Raw genomic sequence first — 22,723 nt, 5'->3', positions numbered from 1 at the left:
AGTGATATCGTTTTGTTCCAGGCCAATGACGCGTATACGCGAGACCAGTGGTATTATTCTATCATATGGAAAGTAAGTACATACAATCGTTGTTGAATAAAGTAGTTTTCCGCTCGAGTGAAACTAACTCGCAACAAATGCATTGTAATCTTATTTGTTACAGAGAAACATGATAAGGTATCGCAATTTTCTAACGAAAACAGCGAGGAAGGAAGTCGTTTTGAAAGAGCTCAAGGTTTGTATTATTTTTATGTTGTAATACTAGCTGTTGCTCGTGACTTCGTCCGCGTTGTTTTAAAGAATAATAAGAATTATAGCCTATGTTACTCAGTGTAGCTTTTTAATTGTTGAATTTCTAAAATTGGCCGTGTTTTTGAGTTATTTCAATACAGAAAAAATACAAATCATCTCGATTTATAATATTAGTATAGATATACATACGTGGAAACGAAGAACTAATCATAATTTTAAAAATACCATATAAAATACAGTACCAAAAATACGATACATTATAGAAATTGCTCCTTTTTGAATGTTTGTAAGAAATTCATTACTTAAAACTTTCGACGATTATGACGGTGTTAAAATTAAAATACTCCAGATTATGTGCTTAAAAAAATAAACAAATGAAAAGTAATTAAACATAATCAACTAAAAATCTTCATTAATAATACAATAAAAAACATCATAAGAACAGACGTTATCAAAAAAATGTTTGCTTGTTATAGTTTTTGCAGCATTTACGTATGAACCAAAAAAACGGGGTCGCTCGTTAGAATACATTAATTAAAGCTATTACAAATAATGGAGATAAAATCATTTATTTACAAATTTAATTAGCGTTTGAAGCCATTTAAAGATAAAAAACATAGATACTACATTTATATATTGATAAAAAAATTATATTATAGTGTAGTTTTTTACAACTACGTAATTATTATAACAGCTTGATGTTTGTCGGACCATAATTGGTATCTTTAAACGATTCGCTTTCGGTAGAACGATAAAAAAGTTTCACTGCATTCCTTTTAAATTAATCGTGATTGCAAAAACTATTCAATGGATATCTTTTTTATATTCATTACTCAATCATTTTATTTATAAATAGATTTTAACCGTCTACTAATTTAATTTGAATAAAAATGTGACATCAATCACATTATACGTAAAGGCATTTCGTTTTCAATTACGTTTTTATTGAATGGAAATTTAATTATGCTTCATAGAGACAGAAAAAGTTTTGATTATAGCAATCTGTTTTATTTTGACAAAAATCTTCCAGCCATAACAAAGTGTATTGAGAAATTCAAATATTTGCACTATTATGAGAGATTTGCCCATTGATAAGCTCTCGAAAATTTACTGTAATTCTCGGATCATAAAAGGATTATATTATAATCTTACTAGTTTACCCGCGCCTCGTAGAATTAAAAAAAAAATAAAAGTGTGTAGCCTATGTGTATCCAGACTATCCTCTACATCTGTACCAAATATAAAAAATTAAATCCATTCAGTCGTTTAGGCTACAAACATATGTACATCCATCTAAACTTTCGCATTTAAATATTATATTAGTATGAAGTTATCGATGTTGTTATTAATAAAAGGTTTTCTTTAGCAAGTTTTCTTTTTTCTTTATTTATTACTAAAATAATGTGATATTTTTATAGAACATGGTGGACTTTGCAATGACAACTCCACTCCAAGATGAAAGTGTGACGCGTGTCCCTTTGCAGATTCTGACCGCTTTGCTGTCCGAGGTAAGTGTCGCAAACGTTTAATTAGACGTTTAACATATAATAATAGGAATTCAGTTTACATTACTCTATTACTACTTAAAAACTTTACATTTATTTCCCGACGGTTTTCACATTTTTCATTTCTTTAAAATATTCGGCTACTTAATTAAATGTGCAACATTGTACCAAAGACGTCGAATACGTCAAACTTCACAAAAGTTTTACTTTTATACTTCATGGAAGATTTCTCAGAATCAAGCATGATTAGCATCAGAACAAAGAAAGGTTTGCAATACGGACTTTCCAGAGGAAAACCGAGATGCAGTCACTTCAAGTAAATTGACGTAAACAGTGACCGCAAAAAGTTGACATTCGACGTTAACGGTGAAAGGTAACTTTGTGTTGCAAGTCATTTGTAATGAAGCCATGTCATTAAATATTTAAGTAAAATGTTATGAGAAATTGTTTACGTTGCGAGTGTAATGGGACATCCTAGAATAATTATAAGAAGGATAATAGTACATATGTGTCATGCCTGTAGAAGAAAGACGATGAAAAGAGTACCAGTAACCAAGGGATTTGATAGATGTGTGTAAATTAAACATATCTGTTAAAAGTAGAAGTCAGGTAGCTGTAAGATCGCTTCAAATGAATCTATATCTGTTTATCCCCACACATTGTACAGTCGGGGAACCTGACAGTGTTTAATATAGGATGCAGATTTTAAATGTACAAATAAAGTCTGTATGAAAAAAGGGTCGGTCAGCGGTACACGGTTGGTTTTTAACACTATCCTGACGTTTGCACAATTCGCTCCTACCTAATTGGTTATTTCTAAGATGAGGTGTAGTTTGTCTCATTGCAAGAAAAAAGGCAATTTTTACTGTTAGTGCAACACTACAGATTACCGCCAGTGTACCTACCGTATTACTTAAGTTAAACTTGATGTCCATTGAAGTGAAATTTATTAAAAAAAATCAAGATAGGACTGGATATTAGCTTACATTATTTATTACGTACATCTAACATACATGTGAATAACACGTGCGTGTTTCATGCACACTTTGCAAACAATAATATCACAAATCTTAAAAGACATTCGCAAATATTTCATACATATAATTACACGTCACAGAGAGAGGAAGTTACGGTCTAATTGTTGCGTAAAATAAGACACTACAGAGTTGCAATATTAGTATCGGCTCGGACGAAAGCATGTTTGGCGCTATTTATTTTTGTTTATAACTATTAGAATGTGAACAGATTTACACCCTGAAAAAATGTTTTTCTTTAGGACGCTCCATATGATAAAAATGGTACAGAATATTATCTAAAGCTATAACTCTTAAGGGTTTTACTCTGGACTGCTAATTCCTTATTTAACTTAAAATAGAAAAAAACCGTTATCACAATACCGCCTCCAGGCATTATTTCTTTACAATTGACTACATTTGATACATCCTCTGTGGCGTGTCAAATGTTAATTATTAACTGCAATTATAAGGAAAATTCTACATAATAAATAACGTTGTGACGAACTTGTGACGTAGTTGATAGTCGCTCCGTGGAAAACAGTTATAAAACTAACCATTATTGCCTTTTTTATTAACTTAAACGACGCTACTTTTAACGATGTTATGACGATATGCTATCGAACGATCGAAATTACGAGATCCAGAAGTTTGCTCACAGTTTTAGAAAACATATTAATATAACATTGGCATTTAGAAGGTTGATCCCGGTTAGGGTCGGCGATAGGCAGCCGGGCGGCCGTAAAAATGCAGCCTATACATTTAAGTTTTATAAATCCCAATAAGTTCACCGGCTGGCGGTGCCCATACAAATCAGTGTTAAATTATTAAAAAAAGGAAATCTGCAAATAGTGAACATGAATGATGGTACTAAGATACCAGAATAGCCCTGTCATTATTTCTGTTAATCAAGTCTATGCCATCGACTTCATGAAAAGAGCAATAGTAGTCAAAATTATTTTGTTGACTATCTTACAGACAGAAATAGAATCAAATTACCGTCTCACTTTGTATAAGAATCTTTGAATACCAGCTAATACTTACATTTCATTATAAAAATTCAATCGGAGAATACCGAGAACGAAGTCACATGTTCATATTTACGAACATGTGACATCCCAACAACACAATAAAGCTTGTTTGTGCCTCAATACATATTGCTTAAATAACTCAAAATAGACCTCGTTATATCTTTATTCGTATAATTGGCTAACATCATAAAGAAAGTTTGATATATTGAATATGACTGTACGGTTCGTTTCGAGGAAAACAAATTACGAATATTTTCCAAACATAATTGCGGTTGCTGTGAATGAACCCAATCAAATACTCATAAATATGTTTTTACCTCCTTCATTTTATTTATTAATGTAATTTAGCCTAAAATGATATTAGCTGTATTATAATTATTAATTTAACTAACTAGCCGGTGTGCCTGTGCGTGATTCAACTGGTAACTGATTTTTTAACGATGAATTCCAATAAACTGATACACTGCTGATAGTCAGGGTCTAGCAATGTTGTCAATTATTTTTTACATTTATCGTAGAATAAGGACGACCCTGATTGGGAGGAGTGGGCGGAGAAGGTGACTAGTACCGCGGCCCCGATGCTGGCGGAGCGCGGGGTGACGGGCGAGCTGTGCGCGCTGCTGTCCCGGCTGTGCCGCCGGCGGCCGCGCGCCGCACCGCTGCCCGCGCTCGCGCCGCCCGTGCGCCGCGTCCTCACACGGAACGTAGACTTCGGCAAGGCGCCGGACGCCAGGCGATTTGTACGAGATTATATCAGGTAATTGAATATGCAAATGTTTTATTATGGCCCTCTCCCTCTCATACATAGTAGGCGCTTAACTCTATTTATAGTATGATTCGGTGCTTATGAATAAATTATTGTAAACAATAGTTGCGTCCTTAAGATTTGTTTTTTATTAATAGTACATGTTTCTCTTTGAGTAGAGTCATAGTAAATTATTAAGTGACGGCAAAAAACAAAGATGATGTACAACAGACAATACAATACTGTACTAGTAATGTGTGACAATAACAAACTGCCAGTGTTAAGTAAAGATACTATCTATCCATCATTGGCGCTCTCCGGGCCTGCTGTTTGTATTGTTGTCATCCATATTTAAAACTAGTCCCGTAACTCGACGCCCACACTTGACGTATAAAAGCAGCTATATTTACATTTATATTCGAAATCCGCACTCAAACTGTTGCTAACTCCTAACTGGTTAAAACTAACTTATTTGGGAAGTATATTAAAACTCACTCTTATAACATTTCGCGTAGTATCGATCGATTGATACCTACTGTGTTCGTTACCAAAAGTTAAATTGAATACAGGACATTGTTCTAAATTGATTATCATTTGTGTTCGATAATTAGAAGTACGCATTGTCGCTCGGAGGACGTACTGTAAGAAATAGTATAAATTATAATAATAGCTGTAATGAGATATTTGTGTGCAGTGCTCTGAGCGCGCTGAACTCTGGCGCGAGTCTGGTGCGTCGTTTCGTGGCGGTGACGCACGGGCCGCGCGCCGCCTGCCCGCACCCGCGCGCCGCGCCCAACCTGGTGGCGGTGGCGCTCGCCGCCATCGACGACTACTACCGCGGACAGGACCTGCCGCACCGCTGCCACGACGACGAGCACGACGTCCTCTGCTTCGCCGACATCATCGAGCAAATGTCAGTACAACAACACATACACTACCTATATTGTAATATTTTTTTTTTTGTACAATAAGGAGGCAAACGAGCAAGCGGCCATAGACCTCCGCAGTGGCAGATGCGTTGCCTACCCGAAATCGACGGAGGAGGAGACGCACGTAAAGAGGATATTTCTCTTTACGTGCGTCTCCTCCTCCGCCGTCAAATCCACTTTCCCATCCAATCCTTTCCTTATAAGAAGTGGCTGGAACGGGAAATGGCCTAAGCTTGCGCCTCCATCACCACATTCAGTAGACGTAACGCGGAAATACAAATTTTCTCCCGCGACTCCATCCGCGTGGAGTTTAAAATACCAAAAGTTAGTATCCTATGTATTCTTCCAGTCTATCCTCCAGATTTATACCAAATTTCATCGAGATCCGGACAGTACTTTAGGCTATAAATTATAACAAACATCCATCTAAACATTCGCATTTTTAATATAATTAAGATTAGGTAGTAGGATAGACTGTTCGAGCCAAACGCACATTTAATAGTAGTCGCAGTAGGATGAGCAAGCAAACATTAACGTATCATATGACTAATTTCAATAAAACAATTAGTGAATGTTAAACAATGATCAGGTGCGAGTACGAGGACTGGCTGGTGGTAGTGGGCAGCGTGCTGCAGCCGGTGCCGCTGAGTGCAGGCGCGCTGGGCTGCGCGCGGGTGAGCGCGCGGCTGGCGGCGGTGCTGCGCTCGCTGGCGCGCGACCCGCGCTGCACCGCGCACGGCAGCTTGGCGCCCGCCTGCGCCGCGCGACCCTCTCCGCCCTCCTGGCTGCGCGCCGCCGCGCCCTCCGACCCCGCGCTCGCGCTGCCCGCGCACGACCTCTGCCAGCTGTGGGGGGCTATGGTACGTCTCACCTCACAACATTAACATAGCTCTTGCATGACTTTAGGAACAAACGACTAATATCTCTGTAACCCTAGATAGATAATAGTCTTATTTGAAGGTATTCTACTTCTTGTACATAACAAAACGGCTTGCAACTCTCTCCGCAACACACACTTTTAACATACATTTTAGACGTCAAAATATTTTACACCTGATCAAACAGCCAATAAATGAATCTAGAATGTAATAAGAAACATAACATAGTGGATTACGAAAGAGTTATTGACGACACAGCCTAAAATAAATAAACTGCGCTGCGTCAAATTCCACTTATGATCAAATTCTAAATCGGTTAACAACGACCTTAACATTATTAGAAACCTTGAAACTTAACTGGGTCGATAAGTTTAATATTAAAATAAGTTAACAACGTTCTTCTTTATTACCATTACTGTTCCACCTGTTCCAGTGCGGCTTCATCCGCATAAAACGTCAAAATATAATGTACAAATGACAATTGCTTCCTTGTTGTTGGCAGCAACTTATAGTCACATTAGGATTTTTATCCCAAATTTTTACAACCTAAGTTTAATGGCGTGAAAATATATAGCCTAAAGCTTGACGTGTGTAGGGCTTTTTATAAAAAAAAAGTATTATTCAAAATATGCTGTAATTGCTGTCATTTTAGGCAACAAAGTGTGTCTACGCTTTATTATAATAGTATAGATAGATTACGGATCTAGTAATACTTATTACAAAAAAACACATTAATGAGCCAGTAACACTCGGATGTTCTTCAGCTAATTAAACAAATAATGTATATGATTTCTGTGTAGATCGAAGGCCTGTTGAACTGCTGCTGCAAGAGGAAGAACTTCCTCCAGAGCATGAGCAAACAGCTGCCCGACTTCCTCTTGGTGGCTCTCACTGAACACGTAAGTTGTTACTGCATTTATAACATTTATTATGTTTCTGGGTAAAAAATAAACTATTCCAATAATATGAACAGGCAAAAAAAAATTCATTTAGAAATAAATAACCGCTCTGTTGTCAAACGTCTCAAAGCTAATTAGTCGATACAATTATTACATTAGTAAAAAAGAGTGGTTTAGTGGCTTAAAATTATCTCTCTCTTTGTCTCTTACTAGTCTTTCTATTACGGTGGTGAGGTCCCAGCAATAATTATGTTTAATGTCTCATACAGCCTGCAGCGCTGGAGGCGCTGTGCCTGATGCTGGAGTGGGAGGTGGCGTGCGGCGAGCAGACGCAGCTGGAGGTGATCGCGGCGCTGCAGGCCACCGACCTCGGAGACAAGTGCTACAAGGAGCTCTGCGAGCGACAGCGCAATCTGCTCAAATTGGTAAATTTATAATCTTGTTGGTACCGTTTTTATCTGGCGTTCCACGTGTGTAAATACCACGAAAGAAACACGCTTTATTCCAAGGTCGTCTATATATTTTGGGGGTGAATAAATTAGCAAAAATCGTCAGGCGTAAAATGCGGGTTCATGCCAATGAAGCCGCACGGGTCAGCTGGTTTTAATATAAAAGTAGTTGAAGTCAAACGTGTTGTTTCAGCAATCTGAGGGCGGGCCGCGACAGATGGCGCTGCCGGTGCGCGCGACGGACGCGGACCTGTCGGCGCTGCTCGGCTCCGGCGCGCTCGGCAACCTCGAGTGCCTCTCGCTCGCCTTCACCGCCGTCACCAGCGCCTGCGCCAACGACCTCATTAAGGTACCTCCACACCTCCGCACCCTCGCCAATCTACCCTCCACAGCCGACCACGAACTCTCTTATAGTATTTCTACTTCTGGAATTCATACACATTAATACAGCAGTGTTTTTGACCAATTACAGTTACCGTCGCTGCGCTACCTGAACCTGTGGGCGACGAAGTTCGGCGACAGCGGCGTGCAGCTGATCGCGGAGCACCTGCCGCGCCTGCAGGTCCTCAACCTCTGCGAGACGCCCGTCTCCGACAAGGGGATAGAAGCACTTATTGGTACTTATATCTTAAATTGATCATGCATCACAAGAGTAAACTACTAAAGATCTAAACGTTAATTTGACAGCCTGACAATATGGTACTTTGTGAAAATTAACTTTAATGCGGTAAAGACTATGGCACAAATATTTATTATTAGGTAGGTCCTAGGACTAGCGAGAATTATAGGGACATAAGCATTCTTAGTAATGACTTTATTGCAATTGCAGGACTGCCCAGCTTGAGACGGCTGAACCTGAACAGCACGAGGCTGTCTGCGGAGGCGTTCGAGAGCATTCGTCGCAACTTGCCGCTGCTGCAGGAGTACGACGTGCGCTACACGGAGGCGTGGTGACGTCATCGCGCCGCCGCCGCCGCCGCTGCCGCCGCCCGCGCCCGCGCCCGTGCCGCCTGCCCCGCCGCACGCGCCCGCGCCCGCGCCCGCACCAGCCTCGTTAAACTATTTACGCTTAAATCGCCCACATACTATTATGGCAAGCTTAAAGTCTTCTACATAACATCTATAAAACATTAATTTGTTAAATCATTAAATGTACACTCCAATGCGTAACTGATAAGCCAAAGTAGCGCGCCACGCAAACAATACTCTGCTTCCCACCTATTTGTTTAAATGTTGCCAGACTTTGCCAATAAAAAGTATTAATCGATTAGAATGTATTATTTAGATTAAGCCGATTGTAATTTACTTCAATATTTGTATTGTTTACTTTAGTTGACGCGTTACTTCTTTCCTATTATCGTACATTCGAATGTAATTTTAATTTTAAATTATTTTGACCAAATTTTGTAAATATACTAAATATTATTTATCTCCATTTTAAATAATTTCTTTTAGAATAGATATACAACTAAATCAATTTTAATTCGGTTTTAGATCTAAGAAATATATAAATAACCACGCTTGTAAATTGGCTATTGGAAGTAGATTTCCTTTGTATCCTTCAAATTCGAAGTTTACAAACATTTTAGGTTATATGAAATATTAGCATTTAGTCTGATTATGAATTTCTGTAGTCTCAGTAAACTTACCCTATGCATAGGGTTGTCGCGACATTTGCTATTTCGCATTTTATTCATAATAAACTGAACTTAATTCGTTAGTGTATAAAAATGACGTACTTACAAGAAACATCAAATTAATACCAATCCAGAAATTATATGATTAAACTTTTCTGGCAACTCCAATATTTACCTATGTCTTTCAATGGCATAGGTACATAATACTTTCAATACGATTCAAGAAAAAGATTATTTCCCACCTAATCACTTATGTAATAAAGTGTATGTTAGGTAATATGTGTATGTTATTGCATTTACATGTATTAATGATACGCTTAACTTATATATAAACCAGTATTTTAAACTTAATATAAATATATTGGGCTGTGAGCATAAAACGATGACCAGAATGGACACATGAGGGAATGTTGATCTTGAGTACTAGCTGTTTGGTAGTTATTAGTACCTAATATTAAGTATTTTAAGACATAAAATTAATCTTTATTTAAAAATTTAAGTCATACATAAATACCATTTCTTTCCATCGACTAGAAGATAAAAAAATCATGTTTCTTATGTTAAAGACAAAAGCTTGTAGTACTAGTGTAGTATTTGCATAATTAAATACGAGTAACATACGATAGCGGACAATGATAACTATATTTCCCGGAATTTGAGATTTTTACAAAATTATTCCTTCATTCAAAAATTAAATGTTGCCATATTTATGAGTCAATGTTTTTAACTTATACTTGATCGATATGAAAAACGTTAAGGAAGGATAAATTTAAAAAAAAAGTCGGTGTTTAATCATTTTAACGAAAACATATTTCTATCCAGTACATAAATCATTAAACAAACCTAATAAATTTAAGTAAGGCGTTAAAAATAATATCTAAAAATAATGATTCCAAAGTAAAAAAAATCATACATTATGCTGAGACAATGTATTGAAAGGCTTATTTAAATATATAACCATCTAGTAGTATTAATAACCTTGTATGTAACTAGCATTTGATTTGGCACGTCAAGAACAAGAGTACTCTACTGGCCGGCGTGTCAACTTAAGCGGAGACAACACACACGCTACAAGCGTTATTAGTTGTAAGATAAACTTCAATAAGTCTGAGCTCACTAGAAATGTTACATTGAAATTATTCAAGTACCAAGTCAAACCTTGGTATGTTTTTGTCAATCGATTCACTATCTAAAAAATATATTACGGTGACTTTCCAATAGCGAGTAAAGTGTTAAAAAACAACGGCATAGATATTAAACCGTCTTATTAAATAATATCTGAATACTTTTCATAGTGTTTCATGTTAGGTAGGACCTTTAAAAAAAATCATAATTTTAATTTTCCTTAGTCATTAAAATGAAATGCATAAGTAGAAAATTATATATGTTCAGTTTATTCTAAAATAAAGGTTTCAATTAAAATCGATGTAATAGGAAATTTTGCAGTTGTAGTGGACATTTTAAAGAAAGTATTTCCTAACCTTCCTAACCTAAACGTCATTCTGAATTGTTACACCGCGGGGAGTTACCCCTAATTCCGATATCTCGTTAAATGTATGTTACATAGCACTATCTTAGAAATAAGCGTACCAGTAAAGAGGCATAAGACTCATATTTGATGTGAATTTTTATATAAAAAATTAAAAAATGATTTGTTTTATTTTTCCATACCTATCTTCATACCTATATTCCATACCTACCATTTCCTGTTCCTTCTCAAAATGTCAACGAGTTGACCATTGTTTACGTGATCTCTTTTTATAATTTCCTACCCCGAACGTTTTGATATGTGAGGTTTTCAAACTACGGATTCCTATTGTCTAAAACGTCATGTATGGTACATGACGTTTTAGACAGACCTAAAAAGGGATGGATGTATTTGTAAATTGACATTAAAACAGGAGTGATGACCAAGATCTCGGTAGATCAAGAGGAAATAAAGAGTGGGATAAATCTGGAGATCTAATTTGAACTTCCCTCATTCCCAACCTTGTATCGTGATTTTTTCAAAACCCCCTAACTTTGCAGATAAAAAGGGAAAAATCAACATCGAATGTTACACATTTTCTCAAATAAAAACACCGTCCAACACTAGAGTTTAAATATATTTAGATTAATTTCAATATTAATGTTTGTGTATAATACATGTTTTTACACGTTTGTTTACTCAAAATTTCCATCGTTCGTGTATATCAGCTGTAAAATCAAGATATGTTTATAAAAAAACATTACAACATAATGTGATAATTTTTTGATAATCGTGAAAAACTCAACATGATTTGCTATTTTTATTTACAAAACTTAATCATAATTTAGTTATAAATGGAAAATCATTGTGTTTTATGCTAATCCTATATTATTTATGTAATCCACGACAAACTATCCCTAAGTTTGAGTTTCGAAAATGTATAGGAGCTGAATTCGTAATTAAATAGTTGAATACAATTTAAAATATATTGATTTCAAACCGACACTTGTAATTATTAGACAGGTATTTATGAAAAAAAATCATATTACGCCATCCTTCACAATAGTTACCGGGATCCATAATTTAACTAAATTAACTTATAGTATACACTTAATTAATTTAAGATCAGAATTATAATGTAATATTTCAAACAATCGTACTAATTTTCATGTCAAATGGAAAACTTTAAAAAACTGAATATATTTAAATATTACAAAACTAACATTTAGCACAAATTTTTGTTTAATATGTTATATACAATATGGACACACGATTAATAACAAAATTTTGTACAAGTTCATCCTGTAAACTTTCCAGGTTTAGCAACAATTTCTTTTAAATTTAACACCTAAGGAAAATCAGCAGTTTACAAGGTTATTCTCTAATTACCAGACAAAAGAAACAATAGGGAATACTTAGTATTTTTAACAACGATTAGCATTTTTCGATATTAATTTGTATACTTTTGTTTAATCTATCTATACTTTTATAATAAAGCGTAAACACACTCTTCTTTGTTGCCTAAGATGTCAGTAATTACAGCATATTTTTGAATGATTCTTTTTTTATTAAAAAGCCGTACACTTGCGTCGCGTTTTAGGCTATATATTTTAACACCATTAAACTTAGGGGGTAAATATTTTGGGTAAAATCAAGGAAGCAAGGTTATCATCATGTCATGTTATTTTGACATTTGTAATTGCAAATTTGACACATGTAAACAATATAATAAAATTTTCATAATTTTATGCGTATGAAGTCACACGGGAACAGCTAGTATATGATAACTATCGGCAATAGTTATTAGAGTATATTTATTCTGGTAATTAAAAAATAGCCATGTATATATTAATATCTTGAAGCCATATACATTGCTTATTTCTTACTTATTTAAAAAAGCAATATTGTTTACATGTAGAATAGTCACATTGACTACTCTGTAAATATTTATATCTATCTTATAGTATATTTTCAAACAGACAAATGATTGCGTCAAAAACATTTGCATAACACACAATTTTAAAACCAACTACAAATAAAATATTGGTAAGATAAATTAAAATTTAAATGGAATAACATACAATCGTCCTAAAAACATTAAATACTAAATGACAAAATTTGTAATAAAATGCAGTTTAAAAAACATAAAATAGCGTCACAGAATAATTGTTTCTTTCAATATACAGTACATTTAAAAGTACATGTTGTTCAATTTAAATTATATTAGCCAAAATTCACTTGGGTGATAAATTTTAATGAAGAAAAGATTTCAGAACATATTATTGATTAACAACTTTCACGGGATATTCTCAAACATGTATGTAATTTAATGCAATGTAATACTAAAAAGATTAAAACTATAGTTAAAAAAATCTGTTTTGCTAGTTAACCATTTGGGAAATGTAAGATAATATTTCATAGCAAATAACTGACATTTAACATCTCGGTTATTTTTTCAAGACTTATAGAACAATGTTTTTTTAGCTATTTAAGTTGGAAGAATAATTGGATTCAGTGACATTTTCCGAATAGTTACAATCTTGAGTACATGACAACTATTTGAAACAATATAACTGACAAATTAAAAAGATCCAAATTTTAATGTAGCGTTTATCAAATTAGTTTAATGTAAATGAAATTACTACAAACTTAGAATACTACATATTACATGTAATTAAAATAATAGGAATAGGAAATTTAGATAAGTTGGTAGCTTAAAAGGCAATTACAAAAAAAGATACAAAATGTTTTCAAAGAAGTTAATTTTTTAAGCCCTATATTATCTGGTAGGTAAACAAGCTAAATTAAAAATTATTGTTTTTTCAAAATTAAGTTGATAAAAAGCTGTAAAAAAAATTGATAAAAGCTGATACCTAAATTGAAATAATGCTCTAAGAACTAGCGGAATTAAAAAAAATCAATCAATTCTATGAAAACAGTTGTCTTATGTCAATTCATTATTTATAAGGGTTTTTAATCAACTAAATACTTCCAATGAATCATAAGCCTTTTTACAGCAATTATATTACCACAAACATTACTCCCGATAATACAAACTGTATCTCTGGGTATTTTACAAGAACATGATTATATATTTTATAGTAATATTAACACATAGATTTGATCATTAAGGAACAAATTTTGTTACAAATAAAATTTATTTTAACTTCTACTGGCATAAGAAACTTCTAGAAATATATGCATGATAGATAACAAAAGGGACACATATACATAGCATTTATATCTAACAGTTACATCTATCAATTTAACTACATATATCTTTGTGCCAGTTTAACTTGCACTACATCTTAATGTGGTGAATAATCAACGTAAATAGTACCAAACGTGAGATTAACATCACAAAATCACATTACACATGTTTATCCAATTAAAAATATATACATATATTGAATGTTTAATACTGGCATGATTTGATATATACCACATTTGTCGAATCGAGTCACCGCGACTAAAGGAAACACACATTAATGTCTAATCATACCTAAGATCGGAAGAAACGCTGCAACTGCTATTTGGTGAATGCACCAAATACTGCCCACATGATCTCACAGGCGTCGGGTCGCATCGCCTCCGCTTCGAAGTCCAAGTCGAGGAGAGCTCGGACTCTGCGTGTCGCCAGCTCATAGTCCTCGTCGGATAGCGGCGCGAATGCGTTTTCCAGCACATCCGCAGAGTGTGCTAACATCAGAAGGGCCAACGAACGCTTGTCCGCATGCGCCACCTCGCTCAGTGAACGCCGCAGAGCTGCCTCTTGCACCTAACATACAAATGTTACAATCAAGCCTTAGACTCCTCCACCATTAACATAGATGAGTACTTAACAAAACTAAATTATTTTACTTCCTTTATAGTTAATATTGATAAAACATTCACATACATAAATGTTATCAAAGTAGCTACATGTATACTAACAGATATCTTATTTACAAATTAATTACATTTACTTGTTAGTTGTTATCACATTTGTAAACTTCATCAGATTAGTTCTTGGTTCTGATGTTAGTATCAATTACATTGAAATTGACAAAGTCAAAAAACTAATGTTTCCAGACTAAATTGATTTAGTCTGGAAACTTTAGTTTAAGACAGACTAAAAAAAACACAGTTAATTTACGAAAAAAAATTGTCAAAGATGTATGAAAATTGTACAATACTGTTATGATAAATTTTACATTTTCAAAAAACACAAACCTTTTTAACTAATCGGCATTTGACAACATTGTCTGTCAAAGGATGTGTTGTCATATCAAAGAGTAGGAAATTTTGTTTCTCTGTAGTAAGAACACCTTTCTCCACCAGATTCTTTGCTAGCCTCTCCCGAACATTCTTCAGTTGATATTTCAGCTTCATTGGATTCCAAGTCTCGCCTGTTAAAATAATTTTTATTACTGGTACGCATTGCTCAAAATTCGAAAATTCGAATACATAATAAAATATTTTTTAATTTCGGAAGGATGAATCATGCATGTAACAGGAAGAATGTTAGTTATGAGTATGGAAAGGTAGACCTAGAAAGAGATGGATGGATTGTGTGAAAGGTGACATGATCAAGAAGGGAGAGATGACTGAGATGACATATGATAGTTATGTGGAGTACAAAGTCCTGTGCAGACCTTTTTTTTTTTTTTTATAACATAAGATGGCAAACGAGCAAGCGGCCGCCTGAATTCGCCAAAATGGCGAAGCGACCACTGCCCATAGACATCTGCAATTGCAGATGCGTCGCCTACCCTAATCCGATGGAGGAGTAGACGCACATAAAGAGGATATTTCCTCTTCCTATGCATCTCCTCCATCGTCAAATCCACTTCCCCTTCCCATCCTCTCATAAGAAAAGGGTGGTAAGGAGAAAGGGACTTAAATTAGGCCTCCGGCACCACACTCATCAGACGAAACACGGCATTGGTTCCATTTCACGCCTGTATTCTGTGTGGTCGTGGTATTACACCGGGCGTGCCGGCCCATTCGTGCTAAGATGTTAAAGCGGGCACTACCACTGTTGACACCTAATAGGAGTAGTATAAAAAATTTTAAAAGAATTTTAATTTTTGCTTTTAAATATGCAGCTTTATACAATTAAATAGTTTGTTGTCCTATAAAAAGCTTATGAATGGAAAATATAGACATAGTAGTTGTAGCGACAATATTGGAAATGACTTACCACTCAAGTACTCAATCCAGCTCTGTACAGTTTCTGGTGGATCTGTCTCTTTCATATGTTTCAATGCTTCATCTAATAAAACATCACCAGTTGGTGAATCTGAAATATGGAAAGATATACATAACTATACAAATATAATGAATAGGTTGAGGTTGACTATTAAAACATTTAGCAGATTTGACTAAAAGTAGTATTGGTATAAAATATAATAAACACGAAAAAGTATCCAGAGAACACCATTTGATTAAACCCTTAGTTTACGTCATTATTATAACCCAGACAGTAGATTAAAATTTAATTTACAGCTTAATGTATTGCCAATGAATATTGGTACTTGTTATTCAATCCAATTCTTAGTTACCTTCTTTATTAACAAAGCATTTCTATGTATAATAAGCAAATTCAGTAATTCTCTTATCTTTGGTAATAACCCAGCTCTAAAAATAGAAATTCACAGAAGTGATATCTGAAATATATTGTTATTCAATATTTTAAATATCAAGGAAACATCTTGCAACCTCTTACACAAGACAAACACATTTAAAAGGCAAATTAAGTTTTACTATATGAACAAATACTTAATTATTTATTTTGATACTTGACTTTAAAATTAATTACATGATAAATACACCTATGCATAATGCACAAAACTATTTAATTGAAATCGAATTAACACGAATAGATTTATGACACACAAATAAAAATACCTGATTTCACTATAACTTTTCTAGATAACAATCCCTTTCTTCTCATCCCAGCTCTTTCTAATTCCACGCGGCCTCGTAGTCCAAGTTCAATTAGTATACATCCTCTTAAACCACTAGATATGCAATCATTCCAAAATGATGTGTAACCCTAAAACAATGCAAAATTTTACGTATAGCAATTGTTATACAGAGACGGATAGATTATTTTTATGCACTTAAATCTTTACCTCTTTATCCTTTAATCCCAATAGTAAAACTTCTTCCATCAATGTTAAACGAGTTTCCTTTGAGTCGCCATCATCATAATTTTTATCGTTTTTCTTATCATCGTCATGGTTCTCTTTTACTGTTCCATCGGAATTGTTATCCTTTAGAACATTTCTTCGTTGCACCAATCCTTCGGAACGATTCATTTTAACATCTAAAATATATCACACAAACAAAACTCAAAAATATTTTTGTGTAGAATTAGAATTTGATTATTATTTTCTAGAAGTGAGTGTTTTAATATCAATTGTTGACGTTTGCCACACGACGTATGAGAAAAATATGGCCGAAGAAAGGAATGTGTTTCGTTTATGTGTTAATCAATTTGACATTTTAAAATATCCTGTAATTTTATTTTTTGTAGTTATGTGTTGAGTGTTATAGTCTTTAAAACTCTCATCTTACTTATTAAGTGTTAAAACGTGACAAGACAAGAAAATTGTAACAGGTTTTAAAACCCAGAAACCAGACCATGTTGCTAGTTGCTTGACTTAATTTCTTATAATGGCAACATCAATTTCTTTACAAAAATAAACGTAAATGCGTTGCCATGGCAATGGCATTATTAATATAACATTTAGAGATGACAAAATGTGTCACTTTCAACGAGAAGGTGATATAAATGCACAGAGTACTTTGTAACATTCTGTATAAATGTTTTCATCGTGGTGATACATCTTCATGCTGCACAATCTCCGTACATTTAACTTGGAAACCCGAAAATAAAATATTGCAATATAACGGAGCACCTTAAATCTATTTTGATAAAAGGAAACAGATTAATTTTTTTTGAGGTAGTATTATATTTGTTAATTATGCCAACAAGGAGTAACAGATGGCAGATTTACGAATAACTAATATAATAATTACTAGTTCAATTAATATACGTTAGATGCCTAAACCATTAGACATATATAAATATGATGTTCGAAAAAATTGTAGATCTCAAAAAGTTTTACAGAAAATTCCGCAATAGCATATATATGTCTTTAACAGTTTTCTTACAATAACCACTTTTTTGTTTATAAAATGATTTAATAACCGCACGCTATTTGCGGCGCTCTTTTATTGGTTTCAATATTAATCCTTATCCAAATAAATGCGTTTGCTGTCAGGAGAATTTAATGTAGAATAAAATTATCCTATATTAAGTTATTACCCGTCATAGAAATTTGGGATCTGGCATCAGTAGATTTCTGTTTGTTAACTTCCAAGTTTATAACTTAGGTAATAGATTAGAAGAAGGGGCAAACATAAGTTTTGAACTTTTAAACTCTACATGGACGAAGTAATTTAATAAAGGAGTAGAGTAGGATACAATAAACAAAGTTTTGGTCTAATAATATTTATTATCTATTTTTAAAGATTAAATTAAATGCCACTTATATTTTTATTTTCTAATACTATGTAAGATGTAACATGTAATATAAACATTTTTTTATTAACACATTACATATTATACATGATAAAAAAAATACTGGAGACAGGGACATCCTTGTTGCGTGGGGTTTCTAAAAATTCGATTGGGCCCTTGCATGCAACTGTCTAGCGAGAGCTTTTTGAGATGTTGGTTAAAGCTATTCTAAATAAGATTAGTTTGACAATTCATGTGACAATTTAGTAGGGATCAGGCATGAATCTTATCGATTTTAAATTTTTATTCTTACAGAAGTTGGAATCAATAGATTCATAGTTATAACTCATGAATTAAAAAAAAAAACACTGTTTTCTCAAATTAATAATGACCTGCAGAACCATTACAAATAATGAGAGTAAACAAATATTTATTACTACTACAGCAGTACATAATCAAACTGGATTTCGCTATTATTTTTGTCATAGCGAAATTCTCCTAGTTCCTCTTAAAGTCCTCTAAATTAAAATAATAATCTTAGTTAAGTTCGATAAATTTTATATAAACCGAATATTGATAGTTCATAATTGTTTGCTAAAATTCGATAATTTCAATACTTCATAAAAAACTCGAATTCGATGCTTCATATGAATCATTTATCAAACTAATCTATCTTATTTAGACAGACTATAGTAGTTGATTTCATATGCCACATGGTGGTAATCTTGTGACCCAAATTAAATATATTCTTAAGTTAATGCTGTCCCGGGACAAGCTTATTGTTTTTTTTATACTTCATTTGTTGCAAGACTTTTTGCTTTTATTGACAAAAAAATTAGTTATAGTTTTATAATACTTCATCTCATATTATCTTACAATTATTATACTTCATGAGGTATTATTATAATCGCATCTTTAAGCAATCTTAGAGCACTACGCTGCTTCTTTATCCGATTTTCCCGTTTTTTTAACTTTTTAGATAATAGTTTTATTTTTTCCCTTAACTTTTCGTTTAAAACTTCGTCAGCATCATCTATTGTTTGTACTGCTGCTTCTTTCATGTTTGGACATGTTGGCATTGGTCCTGTTGTGCTTGGACATGTTGGTATTGGTCCTGTTGTGCTTGGACATGTTGGCATTGGACCTGTTGTGCTTGGACATGTTGGCATTGGTCCTGTTGTGCTTGGACATGTTGGCATTGGTCCTGTTGTGATTGGACATGTTGGCATTGGTTCTGTTGTGCTTGGACATGTTGGCGTTGGTCCTGTTGTGCTTGGACATGTTGGCATTGGTCCTGTTGTGATTGGACATGTTGGCATTGGTCCTGTTGTGCTTGGACATGTTGGCATTGGTCCTGTTGTGCTTGGACATGTTGGAATTGGTCCTGTTGTGCTTGGACATGTTGGCATTGGTACTGTTGTGCTTGGACTGCTTGCATTTGGGCTAGTTGGTCTTGAACAGGTTGGGCTTGGACTATTTTGTTGTTGTTGAGTGTGTGAAAGTACTGCTGTACTGTTTGCCTCAAGAATTGGTGACTCCATATTTAATTGTATCGCATATTTATTCTGCAAACTGTCTCCAATCTGTAACATCAAATTTCAAATTCATATATATTTATTTTTCATACCTTTCATTAAAAATTCTATGTTTTTAGTTACATTTTATTTGTTTTTTTTTTTGCTTTGTGGTTTAGCAATTTATTAACTCTGTAATATTTTTGGAAAAATGCAAGATAAACCATACATATAATACAGCACCAAACTTTAATGCTGGAGTGAGCCGAACAGAATTAAAATCTTTGGATTAGAAATTAAAACAACAAACAATAAAGTTTTTTGTAATTTTTTGGATGGAGGTAAGACTTCCAAACAAATTTTACACATTTTCTGTAATTTGAGAATTCCATTGAAAAGGTATTATAATCTACTACGAGGGTATATTATAAAGTATATAAACAATTTGACGCTAATTTTTACCTCTTTTACCGTACAAAGGTAGAGAATAAAAAAAATACCTATAAAAAGATATTCAACAACCAGTATATGATTCCCTATAGCATTTTGATATTTAACAACATTTCACCATTTTTCAAAAATTGCATTCAATGCCAATTACAAATTGTAATACAATAATAATACATTAAATAGGTACAATAATCCCAAACAAAAAGACGAGAATCAAATCGATTTTCAATGACAACTACAGTTTTATTGCCATGCACTAAGTCACAAAAGTTGCCATACGTCAGGCACGACACGTTACCATAAATATTTATAAAAAGAAAAAAGGACGATGGTATTTCGTAATGTCAACTGTCAGACTTACAAATGTCAATTTGAAAGTTTGAATGAAGGCAAGTTTTTCATCGTAAATAAAAGAAATTATGAAATTATAAATGAACTTTATATGCAATACTTCTCTTATTTTTTTAAATAGTAAAACGCTTTATACTGTAGTTAACTAAATTGTACATACTTTATTTTCAGTTCATAAAAGCTCAAATTCGCTTATATCAAAACATAAAAACCTGCTACGGACTAATAAGCAGGCCTATGTCGAAATCAAATGATATATTTTACGGGTCTCATGAAAGGTAAGTTAAAAATGTGTTTCATAATTTAAAATGCATATATATTATGTAATCATTAAAAAATATTACAAAAACAAAATTTCTTGAGACAAAACTTCAGGTCAATGACCTATTAAAAGATTGAAATTACGGTCTGAGCGAGCGTTCATTGAATGTTTTTTTTTATATATATTATTTGTGCTCTTACAGCTATAAAGGAGAAAAATTAATATATCCAGCAGCAACCAGGAATCAAGAACCTATATTGCAGGTTTTAAAAAGGTTTATAATAAGTGATTCAGAGATTATAAATGATGAGTGCCCCACTTTTGTTGAGATATCCTCAGGATCTGGGCAGCATTTGGCACATTTTGCCCCACATTTTCCAGGTGTTAAATTTCAACCTAGTGAAGTTGATGAAGATTTATTTGGAAGTATATCAATATATGCTACAAACTGTCCAACAAAGAACATTTTACAGCCAATATTGCTTGACATAAGAAACAATTTGTCATTCTACGGATTTGAAGAAAATAGTATTGATTACATGTACAATGCCAATATGATGCACATAACTCCTTATGAATGTAGTGTAGGTTTATTTGAAAATGCTGGGAAATATTTGAAATCGGAAGCTCTTATGATAACCTATGGACCTTATAGTAAGGATGGAGTCATAACACCTCAGAGCAATATTGACTTTGATATTTCTCTCAAACAAAGAGATCCACTTTGGGGTCTAAGAGATATTAATGATTTAGTTAGAATAGGAGAGGATAATAATCTTTCTTTGATAGATACAGTAGAAATGCCTTCAAATAACAAGACATTGATATGGAAAAAAGACTGAAGTAAAATGTTTCTTGACAAAACAGTGTATTATAATCTCAGTATTACAATCTCAGTACTTTTTTTAAGATTTCATGGCCCATTAATGGGATGTTTAAGCCAATCACAGTATTACAATATGAATCTCTGTTTAATAGTATTGTATTTTAGCCTCAAGTTAATGCATTTTTTTATAACTTTTTTGCTTGTAGTCTGTTATTGTTCTAAATTGTTATTGAAATTTTAGATTTATATAACTTACATATAACATTACATATACTCATTTAAGCAAATAAAATAAGCCTTTTTTAATAAAGGAAATAAGACATTGTTTTATTATAAAGTAGCTTTCGACCTCTATGCCTTTAGGCTACAAACTCTAGCAAACATCCACCTATCCATCAAAACTTTTGCATTTATAATATTAGTATGACGAAGATTGTTTTAGATAAAGCATATGTATAAATCATATGGTAAGTCACTTAATCGTAGATACAATTTTGTGTGCTCACTGCTGTATTATTTTTTTCGGAATTACCATTCTTCAAAAATGCGTATTTATCTAGATTATTGTTATCTTTTTTTGTATATATTGCACCTGATAACCTTCAGAAGTGGTCATTGCCAATCACCGCTAAAATCCACAAACTGATATGCTACGTATATATTTACGACGCGTCTCCATTGTTGTCCTCTGTACAATATTGCGATTTATCACATTCTTTTCAAATAAAAGAAATGCCTATTTCCCCAATCACAACTTCCACTACGAAGATATATTAGTATAAAAGGCTTTAATATGACTAGGTTCACTCTACATTACATGATACAATGTCCACGCCTTTGAGATTGCGCCAAGGGATGAATTGAAATAATGTGGTTAAAAATATTTTTAAACCGTTTCATCAAGCATTTCAGAAAATCTGGTACGTTTATATAATAGTTTACGTAAGTGTAGTGGAATGGAGGATTTGAATATGCGAACTCATATTTGTTAGAAGGTATACTTT

General features: G+C 33.6%; 4 protein-coding genes across 4 annotated transcripts in view; 2 read left to right on the top strand and 2 right to left on the bottom strand.

Moving 5' to 3' along the window:
* Positions 1-8,693, top strand: part of LOC106100668 (C-Maf-inducing protein-like) — a 42,635-nt gene extending 33,942 nt beyond the window's left edge. Inside the window, exons 4-14 of the mRNA XM_013279627.1 lie at positions 22-72; positions 164-235; positions 1,671-1,760; positions 4,320-4,558; positions 5,241-5,459; positions 6,065-6,335; positions 7,154-7,252; positions 7,522-7,677; positions 7,895-8,050; positions 8,174-8,318; positions 8,531-8,693. Of these exons, the coding sequence (XP_013135081.1) occupies positions 22-72; positions 164-235; positions 1,671-1,760; positions 4,320-4,558; positions 5,241-5,459; positions 6,065-6,335; positions 7,154-7,252; positions 7,522-7,677; positions 7,895-8,050; positions 8,174-8,318; positions 8,531-8,655 (1,623 nt within the window). The 3' untranslated portion in view covers positions 8,656-8,693. The remainder of the gene's footprint in view (positions 1-21; positions 73-163; positions 236-1,670; positions 1,761-4,319; positions 4,559-5,240; positions 5,460-6,064; positions 6,336-7,153; positions 7,253-7,521; positions 7,678-7,894; positions 8,051-8,173; positions 8,319-8,530) is intronic.
* Positions 8,694-12,513: 3,820 nt separating this feature from the next.
* Positions 12,514-17,251, bottom strand: LOC106100796 (Golgi phosphoprotein 3 homolog rotini). The gene is made up of 5 exons (XM_013279823.1): positions 16,923-17,251; positions 16,696-16,843; positions 15,989-16,087; positions 15,019-15,194; positions 12,514-14,584 (listed from the first exon to the last, which is right to left on the bottom strand). The coding sequence occupies exons 1-5, from the start codon at positions 17,106-17,108 to the stop codon at positions 14,336-14,338; spliced, it is 858 nt and encodes a 285-aa protein (XP_013135277.1). The 5' UTR covers positions 17,109-17,251; the 3' UTR covers positions 12,514-14,335.
* Positions 17,252-18,727: 1,476 nt separating this feature from the next.
* On the bottom strand, positions 18,728-20,518 carry LOC106100477 (myb-like protein M). Its single transcript, XM_013279343.1, is given in 3 exon segments — positions 18,728-19,503; positions 19,505-19,899; positions 20,293-20,518. Coding segments are annotated over 2 exon segments (519 nt in total). The 5' UTR covers positions 19,718-19,899; positions 20,293-20,518; the 3' UTR covers positions 18,728-19,197.
* A 116-nt stretch (positions 20,519-20,634) lies between these two features.
* LOC106100482 (UPF0585 protein C16orf13 homolog A) lies at positions 20,635-21,977 on the top strand. Its single transcript, XM_013279348.1, has 3 exons — positions 20,635-20,669; positions 20,803-20,909; positions 21,096-21,977. Exons 1-3 carry the CDS (start codon positions 20,664-20,666, stop codon positions 21,733-21,735), a joined length of 753 nt encoding a protein of 250 aa, XP_013134802.1. The 5' UTR covers positions 20,635-20,663; the 3' UTR covers positions 21,736-21,977.
* The last annotated feature ends 746 nt before the right edge of the window (positions 21,978-22,723 follow it).

Source organism: Papilio polytes, unplaced genomic scaffold, assembly GCF_000836215.1.
Source record: "Papilio polytes unplaced genomic scaffold, Ppol_1.0 DF824047.1, whole genome shotgun sequence".
Taxonomy (NCBI): Eukaryota; Metazoa; Arthropoda; class Insecta; order Lepidoptera; family Papilionidae; genus Papilio; species Papilio polytes.
This window is presented reverse-complemented; position numbering and strand designations above follow the sequence as displayed.

Coding starts and splice junctions, on each gene's coding strand:
- LOC106100482 (XM_013279348.1), top strand. Junction 20,910..21,095: donor TTTTACGGGTCTCATGAAAG/GTAAGTTAAAAA, acceptor GTGCTCTTACAG/CTATAAAGGAGAAAAATTAA.
- LOC106100796 (XM_013279823.1), bottom strand. CDS start 17,108: ATGAATCGTTCCGAAGGATTGGTGCAACGAAGAAATGTTCTAAAGGAT. Junction 16,844..16,922: donor TGGGATTAAAGGATAAAGAG/GTAAAGATTTAA, acceptor GCATTGTTTTAG/GGTTACACATCATTTTGGAA. Junction 15,195..15,988: donor CTGGATTGAGTACTTGAGTG/GTAAGTCATTTC, acceptor TTATTTTAACAG/GCGAGACTTGGAATCCAATG.